General features: G+C 43.9%; 1 protein-coding gene across 1 annotated transcript in view; it reads left to right on the forward strand.

Annotated features, from left to right (window-relative positions):
- Window positions 1–12,647, forward strand: part of LOC138265283 (acetylcholine receptor subunit delta-like) — a 39,599-nt gene that overhangs the window by 12,595 nt on the left and 14,357 nt on the right. The window contains exons 2-7 of the mRNA XM_069212882.1: window positions 721–866; window positions 2,276–2,320; window positions 3,037–3,146; window positions 5,570–5,725; window positions 7,424–7,539; window positions 11,930–12,130. Of these exons, the coding sequence (XP_069068983.1) occupies window positions 721–866; window positions 2,276–2,320; window positions 3,037–3,146; window positions 5,570–5,725; window positions 7,424–7,539; window positions 11,930–12,130 (774 nt within the window). The remainder of the gene's footprint in view (window positions 1–720; window positions 867–2,275; window positions 2,321–3,036; window positions 3,147–5,569; window positions 5,726–7,423; window positions 7,540–11,929; window positions 12,131–12,647) is intronic.

A 12,647-nucleotide genomic window follows, 5' to 3' on the forward strand; every position in this document is an offset into this window, starting at 1 on the left:
TGGCATCAGGACCGGTGGTAATCTTCTAGCTGAAAGTGTAAGTGCTTAAACAACACTTTGAAGATGCTCTAGGAGGCAGCATGACTGAGGTCCAGAGCACAGGCATTTTGTGAGCAGGACAATCATGACTTCCAGATGTACATTTGATAAATGTATAGATAAAGTAATTATTTTTTCTTCTTAAAAATCCCTTCTATCAGATATTGAAAGCCTCCTTTGGTAAATTTGGTCAGTGTGTAATATTAAAGCCAATTGTACACTGTGTCATCTGGCAATACCAAGTCGCTTCTCCATTATTCAGCCTCTTCTGCTTTGTGTAATGTGATGTTAGCAGGACTCCACATGTGTAATAATGGTTTGAGCACAACACCTTAAATTTGAGATGGTCATGCTGGCACAGGAACTCCCGAGCTGCTGCCTAAGGGTTGCAGCAGAGACTCAACCTCCAGAGCTCCCTCACTGGGACTAGAGTCTGTATCCAGAACACAACTCAAATTCTGTGGCATGTAGTCATCTCATTATTTAATTTAGCATCTCTCCTCATGCTTGTTCTATTCATCACACAGAGACCTCACAGGCGACTAGATCTGAAGGTCTTCAACATTGTTGTTTAAGTTGTGTAACATTGCCCACCCTCGCCCCAGAACTCCCAAACATCCTCAACCTTCTGACACCCCTTATGCCTCCCAATCTCACCACTGCTGACATTCTGCTTTCTAGGTATTGTCTGCTGGAGTCAAGAGGAGGAACTAATCAATCACCTATTCAATGAAAAGGGATACAACAAGGAGCTCCGGCCGGTGACGAGCAAGGATGAAGCCGTGGTGGTCTATCTGGCCCTGACGCTGTCTAACCTCATCTCACTGGTAAGGCCACCCCTTCCAAGCAAACTAGTGTGAAGACCAAGGGTACTGTCTCTCTGAAACATCCCATCTTAGAGGTCTATTGTGGAGACCAGCTCCAGTGTAGTACCTTGTGTTGTGTTGGAGGATAACATTACACCAAGTCGTGGCAGCTTGGGAGCTTGGAGTGAAGAATAGGAATGGAAACCGCCTTTTAAGTCGAAGACCTGGGAGCAGAGAAGAGGGTGTTTCTGAGCTGTGTGTCACATAATTTACTGAAACAATTATATGAGAGGACCATTAAACGAAGACAATGAAAGTGGTGAGTTGTTGAGTGTGGTGTTAAAGTAGATTAGAAAAGCAGTGTGGCTGCGTTCAAGCAAATCCGCGTGCTTCTGGTTTTTGCGTTTTGCTGCAGAGCGCGCCAGTTGTCTTTCGCAGGAGGCATAGTAGACTATACTATGTAGAGTGGGATTTGTGCCAGCCTCATGCTCAGGATTGGGTGGCTTTCTTGTCTATTTTAGTTTCTCCTCTTTGTTGAGTGAGTTTTCACCATATTCTTGTATGTGTTCATTCTCTAGAAAATTTCTTTTTTCATCCTTCAACTATTTTTCTTCATTATTCTCTAGCTTTATTTTTTAGGGCACTCGTAGCCTTTCCATTTTCAGTTCATTCCCTTTCATCTTTTCAATTGCTGACATTTTAGGTTATTTTCTCTTTAGGCTCAGTAGAGGAACATAGTAGTTTTACTATATACAATATAGAAGCAATACACTATAGCATAGACAGCAGTGTATGTGGATCAGTCATTACAAATTGCAGGCACCACAATGAGGTGCTATTGCTTGCTTGATGGAAGCAATAGAGGGAATATCCAGAACTTCTAACAACTACATGTTTTAGAGACACAGTGGCACAACAAAAGTGTCTATAGCTTAATGAAACCAAGGTAAATGGACCCTTTATCTCCTTGTTAGGTAGTAAAGAGATATCCTATTTGGGAAGAGCAGCGATCTCATATGATTGGGCCATGGTGTCACTGCACGTGCTGCACTATTGTTAGCTATACCCCAGTAGAGATATTAGTAATTATATTAAATGTTCGGATCGTTCACACTTCAGCCAGGCCATTTTTGTCTTTGTTAAACCTCGTCAATGAAGTGCAGAAGGATCCTCTGGTGCAGAGCAAGGGACCCATGTCTGGACATTCTCTTTGTCACTTAGGGTTACATCAAACACATAAAAGGCCAAGAGAGGAATCCTTGGCTAAAGTCTCAGAAATCAGCACAGAGCTCACAGGTACATTGTAAAACATGTGAACCCCACACAGCATTTAACTGTCCCCACATGACTCACTACCATGTGCATGTTTTGCCATTTACTGTTTTATATTGCTATCAAATAATAATTCTGCTTCTCATTGATCATTCCAGAAAGAAGCTGATGAGACCCTTACAACCAACTTGTGGATTGAACATGTAAGAGAATAATCATGAAAGTAGCACATAAACACATCTTCCTATTGCCGGGGACAGCATCTTGATATTGCTACCTGGTCCGCTTCACCAAATCATAGCATTTGGTCTGCTCTCACCCCCTTAGGTGGTATCTAGAAGATAAAATGTCTGGGTATTTGCTGTAAGATGCAGACATCTGGGTCAAGAACATTTAGTGACCCAGAGGCTCTGAGTGACAGATAATGAGAGAGATGCTGGCGCTGTCAGTCACTAAGAACTTCATGGACGACCAGAGCTAAAATAAAGGAAGGCGTCAGGGCAAAAAAGCATCCCAGCACATCCTTAGCTAAATTCATTTACATAAAACAATGACTATTACGCATCTCCTTTTGACCATATAGCAATCACCTGAAAGGAACTTCTGAAAGCCCCTCATGTTTGTCTCATTGGCATCAACGTTGTAATGCAAAGACGATCCCGTGATTGTGGGACATGAGCCCCACATTTTTAGTGGGGCCAAGATCAAATCAGTTTCATGTGTGAGTCTGTGGGGTGCACCATGCTATGGGAAATCCAACAAAGCATGGTGCCAAAAAATCAATCCAGAAATAATGTACCTTTAGTACTTTATAGAGCATGCTTGTTGATGTGTGAGCATAGGCCGTCTCTCCGGTCTTTGCATCCTGCAGCCATAGTTTGATAACATGTGGTCAATGCTCTTGTGTTTCTTCCACCAGGGTTGGTATGACACCAGGTTAACCTGGAACAAGACAGAGTTCTACAACATTGATATCATCCGACTCCCGGCAGACATGGTGTGGCAGCCCAAGATCATCCTGGAGAACAAGTAAGAGCAGAAGGTCTCCATGGAACTCCGCATGAGTGAGACTGCGAGTGAGCGAGAGACGATCATTGTGCCCTGCACATTGTTTTGCCTCTGGATGTCTCATGGGGAAATCAGGCCTATAGTTATAAAACTGTAATCTAAGATTAACAAAGCACACCAACCTCTTTTTCATGTTGCACTAGTGAGGGTAACTCTAATAGTCTCTTGTCAGAGTTCCCAACCCCCAGATGGGTACAGAGTCACTGCTGTGTTCAGGGCCTGACAGAGGTGGGGAGTCATTTAATGGCAGTGTTTTTTCAGCAGACAATGCTCCATTGTGGTGTAAGTTGGTATCTGGTGGTGCAAACATATACATTCATGATGAAAGAGCCAAACAGGTGGTTCATTGACGAGGAGGGACACTGCATTCTGAGTTGCACTAGCCTTTTGAATGCATGCAAGGTGAGGCAGTGTCTTTTCTTCAACTTATTTTGTCACTCTTAAGATGGTGTCCTAGGTGTTGGGTCCACAAGATTCATGGGTATGATGGGCCATTACATGGAGTGCCTTGCAGGGTCACATGTGCAGAGGGACTAGCGGCTCACTGAGATGCTGGGCCAGCTTGTGGCACTCCGTGCACAAGGTCACATGCTCACATCTGCCTCCCTGGTTGCCGGGCTCGCAACAGTGTTATGCTACCTCACGGGCGGGATCTCAAGTAGCATTACGATTGTCCTTGTAATGCAAAGTACAGTGGCTCACAGCAGTAATGGGTTACACTTTATGGGGTGCCTCTCTTTGGGCCACTCAAGGTCCTCTGCCTTCGAGTATTTCAATAAACAGCCACTCCTGTGTTCACTTTGGCCCAGTCTCGGCCTTTGAGTGATGTCTCTGGTCACAATCGATCTTTGAAATGCCAAGCATCTCATAGCACCATGGGTGCAAGGCATCTAAATCCCTAGCAATGCAAGGCAAGTTCTAAGAGCACAAGGCAGCCTACTTCCTTTTCTGCAAAACCAAGCAGCATAGATCCTGTTTCTGCAGTCCTAGAGATTTGATTCCAACCCCTTAAAGGAAGACAGACTTCGGTCTTGTCTCTGGTCTGGTCCTCATCCTAGAACGATTCGCAGAACGTTAGTGAATCAAAAGATAAACACTGTATGAACCAATGCTTGCTGTTGTCCAGTCTTGGGGGAAAGATGGCATCTCCAATTCTCCAAGCAAATTCAATGTGCACTACAAATTATTGGGGAGCACTGATCCTTGCAGAGAGCAATTTCTTTCATTTGGCCACATCACTATGTCAGCCTTTTGAGGGTAAAATTGTCACCTTGCCATTTATACATGTCAAGTCCTTAGTCCTTGCTGAAAGCACAAAAGACAGGATGCATGTGTAGGGTGTTAGCTCAGACATTTCTCCAAGGCATGTGGCATTGCCATTTGTCCAGGCCATCCATCCAAAGTTGTTTTCTTGGCGCTGCTCTCTCATCACACCTGAGCTAGTTAAGAGCCCAAAAGATCCAATTTGCTGAAATATGTCCTGGCTGGAAGGTTCTGGGAAGAAGTACAGTCTTCATGCTGCACTTGATAGTTTTGTTTATAAGTGTGTGATGATATTGGACTGATTTTATATAATAAATACTAATGCAGTTCCTAGCAAACATATTTCTATTTGATTTGGAATTTAATAGTTCATATATTCCAGAGTTTTAGGTTAGCAAGCTCTTCTGGAAGCTTAGCACCCAACTACAATTAGGTCTCTAAATGGTTAGTACTAGTGTAATCATTTGAAAGGGGTCGAGGAGTTGAGCATCTCAATCAACTTAGATGTCTGAACTTTACGAGAAAAAAAAAGTAGTTCCATGAATGTGAGCAGCGGAAGAATACAAGTCATCTAATCAAAAGGATGGGATAGAGCGTATGACCCAGGGGAGGGCCAAGCTCAAAAAGAAGAAAGCAAGCCATTGCATAGGAAACAAGCCAATGAAAGTGGCAATTAAGCCAACCAATGGTAAACAAGGACTTGGCTGTAAGTCCACTGTGTGTCTTTAGTATGGTCACCATGAGATTTTTGCCTGCAGACAACTAAGAGCTGTATGGCACGAGAAACCTAAACAGGGATGGTGGTAAACCTTAAATTGACAGTTCGACCCAGCCTTTTGGGGCCACCACAAATGGCAACATTAGGGCTTCAGATTACTACAAACAACCTCAAACATTGCTGATTTGCTAGGGGACTGAATTACCAAATGGTAAAGTGTAATTTAGCTTGGAGTTCCAAATATCTTTGCATCGCAGCACTGTGAAAGATTGACATTTGTCGCTGATTTAAGTCTACGAATTGGAAACTTCAGCTGGTTGTTGAGGGGGTGCTGTCTAGAAGTTTTTTTTTTAAGTATTCACATCCACCAGGAATAACTGACTGTTTTGTTTTTTCCACACAGCAATGATGGACTCTTTGAGGTGGCGTACTACTGCAACGTGCTGGTGTACGACTCTGGCTACGTCTACTGGCTGCCTCCCGCCATCTTCCGCAGCACTTGCCCCATCAACGTCAACTACTTCCCGTTCGACTGGCAGAACTGCTCCCTGAAGTTCAGGTATGGCGCCTGAGTGAGTCTCTGGTTGCAGTATTGCCAAAACACCCGCACTCCGAGGATCCATCACAATATACCTACCATAGGTGGGGCATCTCTGGGGTGTCTCAGTTGGTTTATTATTTTTTTCTTAAACACACATCACTCTGCAAAGGTCTTTACATAGGGCTTTAACTGGAACGAAACAACTTACGGGCGTGGCCTGTATAATTTAATGCGTGGCTTAAAAACAGGTAAACAAAAAATCTGTGCTTAGCATGATTTACCGCCCACGTGGTATTTTGCTGCTTCTTTCTGTCATTGCATCCAGATGTATAATACAACAACTGGCATTACACCTAAAACAAGCCAGGACTATTGGCTTTGTTAATGGTTGTTAGTTGCATAAGATGAACAAGTACAACAATGGCTTTGTTGTACTGTATATAATATTGAAAATGCTTTAGTTCTGTAATTATGAGACTGTGAAATAAATATAAGGGGTCTCTCTGAAGTTGCTTCAAAGGCAGTGAAGGGTGGGACTGCTGCGGAGTTAAGATGTTGCTTTCACCCTGAGGGTGAGGACAGGATTGGAGCACCCGATAGGGACCCGTCTCAGGACCAGCTTTTTACAACTGCCGGTGCTGAGCACAGGTAGGACCCGGCCCACTTAAATCTCTGTTTTTAAAAGAAAACAGTGGGAAAATACATAAAAGCATATCAGAAATAAAGTACTATTAAAACATTGAGATATAGTCTCTGGCTGAAAAGATGGTTTAAATTATCAATCCGAACAGATGTGGAAAAGGGTACATAGCACGAGGAAATGTACATTTTGATATTTTTTTACCAAACTTACATAGAAGTGTTTGTTGAGGTTGGATTAGACAAACCATGGACTATGCTTGGATCTTGACCTGCGCTTAAAGGGACCATCCTTTTTTATAAAAAAAATGTTCTCTTTGCCCAGATCTGCATTTTGAACAATCATGAGCAATAAACAATTTAGAATATCGTTTTTTTGATGAGATGTGCTTGGGTTTTGAGATCTATTGTGACACTTGATGTATTTCTACCCAGGTGCATACAGGCTCAGAAGCTTAACTGCCATGTTTACTTCTCTGATGGTTTAGTCCTCAACAAAATTTTGCTTTTCAGAGCCCTTTTTTATAAATCATAACCTCATTTCCTCCTGCATTCATGTTCTCAGCAACCCCCAATAATTTTATTTCGTGGGTCACTTAAGCACCCATCAGTGCTAGTAGATTTAAACCTGTATTAAACAACTGGTGAAGTAAGTCGCTTGATAAGAGGTGTAACAATTATAGACCACTTCCCTCAGAGCTGCTTCTTCATTTCACTGGTGGGGGCTCCATCACACCCTCCCGGTACATTGACACCACAAGCGTCTTCTCCCTTGAGATGATCTTTGCTCAATGTAATATTGTGCCTTGTCTAGTGATCTGCTCTTATACTCTAATGTATCAACCTTTTCAGATTATGTAAATTATTACCTTATGTATTGATTCATTTCTATTGCAAAGCCCTGTTGCTTCTTTGGGTAATGTCTGCACTATGTAACAATTCATAAAAAGAATACATGTTACCATTAAGCAGGACTGCTGGGGGAACTTAAGGAGGAAGAGACATGCAGGGCAGTGAAAATGTACGAGACGAGCTGCAAAAAATAACCCCATGTACCTTGTGCTTGCTTCCACTCAGTTCTCTAAGGTACAGTGCTAAAGAGATCACGATGGAGCTGAAGCGAGACACTGATCCTGAAACCGGGAGGGAGTATCCGGTGGAGTGGATCATCATTGATCCGGAAGGATTCACCGGTAAGATAGAGTCACTTTCCCAAACTTTTCCAAATGCACATTCCGCCCTCCACAGGGGGTACGTTTTTTGGAGTTTGTGTCAACACATTGAAGAGGGTGGGGTCCTTAATAGTCACAAACCTATTTCAAAGAATAAAACATATTTCCTGCAGGAATAGGGAAATACAGGACACAGCTAACATCTGGCGTCATCTAGTGGTGTTGGCCATGTTACTGCCTCTTTTTTTGATAAACATTGCAGCTTTGTTTAAAAATATATAAGTCTATATAACAGCAAGACTGCAGGATCCTGAAAAATGTGTGTGTGTGGTGGTGGGGTGGGTTGAATAATGAACCCTGAGTCCAACCCCTTCTGCTGGGCCTATGAGTACTTAACTTGAGGCAGTGGTTTCCAGGTGCGGGGCACCAGCACTTGTTTTTGAGGGCAGGCACACATAATTTTTTGCCTCAAGTATTTCCTGCGAGCAAAAGACACACAAGAAAGATGGAGGAAGAGAAAAACGAAAAAGCGTAGCGAAGGGAGAAAGCAGAAATCTGCAAGAGCGAGGTGAAGGGGCAGGGAGTGGGTGTAAATGGATTAAAGAGGCTCGAAATGGCTTCAGGATATTAGAGAAGAACTTTGGGCACCGGGAAACATTTTTATTTACAAATTAAGCACTGGGGCCTGTACACAGTAAGTGAAACTAAACCAAACTCCAGGAGACACAGAATACAGCAAAATCAAGGCTTGAGTTTAGCTGGAACCTAGTGAATCTAATACGGACATTGTGATTGTAAATAGAGCTAAAGAAATGTAATGATGCATCATCTAGGGCCTAAGGAACCAGCCAGTCCAAGTTAATATGTTGTGATAGCTGCCGCCTTCATTCCTGCTTTGTGAATTACAGTCTTGGAAGACCAGTAGTACCCAAGTTGAAAGAAGACAGAATATAAGTAATGTATTTTTAAGCAAAGATTAATTTTATCACCATCAGCCACCAAACTATACAGGCTTTAACCATTAGGAATCAGAGAGATTTTGTAACATAGCATCTCAGTGGATTTACTAGTCAGAGCAGAATATGTCATCTTGACATGTACTAAGATCCCTGGTTCAGTGATGAAACAGGCACAATAAATTGAGAGGTTTAATGCACACTCATGGCCACAGTTTAACACAGATTGTTCATGCAGACCCATGCTTCATGGAGTGCCAAAAACCACCTGTTTATGCTAGGCACTAAAGTGGTGGAAATCAAACGTCAAATACACCTCCTCCCCATATATTTATATAATAAATAGCGGACGCTCACTCTGTTGAGTCAGTTAATATTGCCTATATTAGGCTTAGCTTTTCTAATTCTGAAACTTCAGCGGCCAGGAGAGCAATATATTTTAAATGGACATAGGGTGAATTTCACGACAGTTTCCCAGATCACCTCTGTCTAAGTCAGTGTTGTGTAGTACGTGTGATTTAATATTGGGCGTAAGAAGAACTGATCATTTTGGTAATTTTCTAGAGATTAACAAAATTACTAAACTTTGCTCCTCCAAATTTGTGAAGTTGGAGAAAGTACTTTACAAAGGTGGCAAACGTACACGTTTTTCCTTATAGCTAAATATTTAGGGCCTCATTACAAGTTTGGTGGGCAATGGAGGCCGCCCGCCAAACTCGTTAGGTTGGAAGACCGCCAGTTCGGTCTTCCACCCATTGGCCCTATTATGAGTTTCCTGGTAGGCCAACAGCCGGAAACAGAGTTTCCGCTCGCTGGCCCAGCAGGAAACTACCCTCAACATTGGTGCCAGCTCGTAATCGAGTGGCGGCAATGTTGCAGTCCGTCGGATGTAACAGCACCCGTCGCGCTTTTCACTGCCTGTAATTCAGGCAGTGAAAAGCACCCCGGGGCCCCATGGGGTCACCGACACCCTGTCTCCGTCAGCCTTTGCACGGCGGTGGAACAGCCATGCAAAAGTTGGCTGGCGGACACTGGAGTCGTAATCCCCAGGGCAGGTGATCCCGCTGCCCTGGTGGATTAAGACCGCCGGCATCGCCAGGCCATTGCCCGGAGAAAAAGTGGTGGTGCCAGCGGTTGGCCACGGTCATAATGTGGCTGTTGGACCGTGTCACTGGCGGCGGTCCGACCGCCACAGCAAGTCTGGCGGTCCTATGGCCGCCAGACTCTTAATGAGGGCCTTAGTCTCGGTAAAATCTAAGCCTCTTTAATCACCAGAAAGTCACACTAAATACTAATTACCACCTGCATCGTTTTAATAAACAATTTCAGCTTATTTAAACGTCTCAGTATTTTTTAACGTTTAAATTTTTTAGGCTTTTTTGTCAAACGCCCACATGTAATATATATAAAACAATTTAAAAAATGTATAATACATTAGGATCACTCTTGTTTGTTAAAAACTGCTTTCTTTTCCAGAAAAAGTAAATTTATTTCTGCAGTAGAACTTTTGATTAGACAGAATTTTCCATGCGGGTAATAAATGTGCACACTACTATCATTTTTGCTGTTAAATATAAAACCACATTTTCTTCAGAAAATTACAAATTTACTCGGTCAAAGGTGAAAATGCTACAACACTGTGAGGTAGCATTGGGTTCTAGATACCATATATTATTTTAAATGTCTTACTGATTTTTGTAGAAGTAGCCGCATTTTTTCCTATTTTAAAAATAGTTGAACTTTTTGCCAAAAACATATAGGCCCTCATTATGACCCTGGCGGTTGGCAGAGAAGTGGCGGTCTTACCGCCAACAGGCTGGCGGTAAAAAAATTGGAATCATGACCATGGTGGTTACCGCCATGGTCATCCGCCACTTCTCCGAACCGACCGCCAGGGCGGAGACGACCGCTGGGCTGGAGACTTGGGACTCCAGCCTGGAGGCCGTCACAAGACCGCCGGCGGTATCATGACCTGGCTGACCACCATGGATTTCATGGGGTTGGGCACTGCCATGAAATCCATGGCGGTAAGCACTATCAGTGCCAGGGAATCCCTTCCCTGGCACTGATAGGGGTCTCCCCCACCCAAGTCCTTCCCTGCCACCCCCCACCCCCCTGCCACCTCCCAAAGGTGGCAGGAACCCCCTCCCCACCCCTACCCCAGACATCACTGCACAGACACACACCCGACACGCATGCAGACACCACCAACACACATACCAGCACACACACGAACAAACATGCCAACAGACACACACACACAGTCATACACGCACACCCACATTCAGACATACATGCACACATCCATACAGACATACATACAGGCAGACACGCACACATTTCCAAACAAACTACACCACCCGCATGCATACATGCACTCACACACCCCCTCTTCATACTCACACGCACACCCCCATGCATGCACACAACGCCTCCCCACCCCCCTCCCCTAACGGAGGATCAACTTACCTGGTCCGTTGATCCTCTGGGAGGGGACGGGATCCATGGAGGCTGCTCCACCGCCAGCACCCCGTCAACAGAACACCACCACGCCGAATCACGTAACGTGATTCAGTGGGCGGTGTTCTGTTGACGGGGTGGTGGAGGTGGAGCAACCTCCACTTCCCCGCCGACCGCCAGTATGGCTGCTGGTGGCTCTCCATCCAGAAAAGGACAGAGGGCTGCCAGCAGTCATAATTCGCCGAGCGGAAAACCGCCACCATTGGCGGTCTTCAGCACGGCGGTCCCTCGGCGGTCTTGTGAAAAGACCGCCGAGGTTGAAATGACCCCCATAATGTATAATACAAGCAACCCCAACGTCCTTATAGTTAATAGGACCCATAAAACAGGGGGGATGTCTGTTTAAATGTTATGAACAGGTATTTAAAGTTAAAAAAAAGTTTTTTTGCTGAAAAATTATAGCATTTATTTTTAAACATGTACCCCTGTAGTACTTCAAGAAATTATTTAAAGTTTTGAAAAACTTGGGATTGTTTGTTTAAGTGCACCCGCAATCAAATGCCGGTTATTTAAAACTAAATATTTTTATAATTTATTGTTTTGAGGTGAGATTTTCCAGAGGAAGCGGGAATTTTGTCCATTATATGATGCATCGGTGAAGAAATGGTCGATAAATCCATTCTCCCTTTTATTCACAATAGGAGCTATCAGTGCAGAAAGGCCAGCATGGAGTATTGTGCTGATTCTGAATTCTGATCACCAGGGGTATTATTAGGACTTCCTTTCCAGACTAGAGTCTAACCCTATGTGCCACCGTAGGAACATACTTCCCAATAATGCCAGCTGGTTTCCCCTGACTCTCTTCTGATTCTAACCCCTTGTAGGTAATGAGTCAGCTTTGGGTGGAAGATGAGATAACAAAATGAGCAGAACTGGAAAATTAAGGAGAGCTAAACATTTTTGGAAATAATGACTTCTCCAATTTGTTTATCTAGAGAACGGTGAATGGGAGATCACACATATTCCAGCCAAAAAGAACATCGACAGAAGTGTGACCCCGGACAGCACCAAGTACCAGGACATCACCTTCTACCTGATCATCAAGCGCAAGCCGCTCTTCTACATCATCAACATCCTTACCCCTTGCGTCCTCATCGCCTTCCTGGCCAACTTTGTCTTCTACCTGCCGGCCGACAGTGAGTCATGGGGCTGACTAGTGGGAGGGAGGGACCGCTCGGCAGCATCTAGAACAAGCGCACAGTGGGCCGCAGGTATTCACAGTCGAGAGCAGCGGCCTTCAAAGTTGTTAATGCCCGCTGCCGCTAGTAGATAAAACAATTCATCTGATGCCCCTTCTCAATTTTTCACAATTATTTAAGTCGCCTGTGTTTAAATATGTCTACACTTATTTAAAAATTGAGGTTTAGGGCCTAACGTACAATGTAATTTTGCAGTCGCAAAAGGCGAATTTCGCCTTTTGCGACCGCAAAATGGTCTTTTCTAATGTACCATTCCTATTTTGTGAGCCAGCATGCAAATACTGACTCTCAAAATAGGGACTGCGACTTGCAATTAGGAAGCAGCATTCCAAGGGCATCTCTTCCTAATTGCGAGTCGCAGGGCCATGTATGAATGCTTTGTCACCACAATTCCATTTGCAAAAAAAACACAGTTGCCACAAATTTAAATTGGTGGTAACTCATTTGCAAACAG

The sequence above is a fragment of the Pleurodeles waltl genome, chromosome 11 (genome assembly GCF_031143425.1).
Source record: "Pleurodeles waltl isolate 20211129_DDA chromosome 11, aPleWal1.hap1.20221129, whole genome shotgun sequence".
Lineage (NCBI taxonomy): Eukaryota > Metazoa > Chordata > Amphibia > Caudata > Salamandridae > Pleurodeles > Pleurodeles waltl.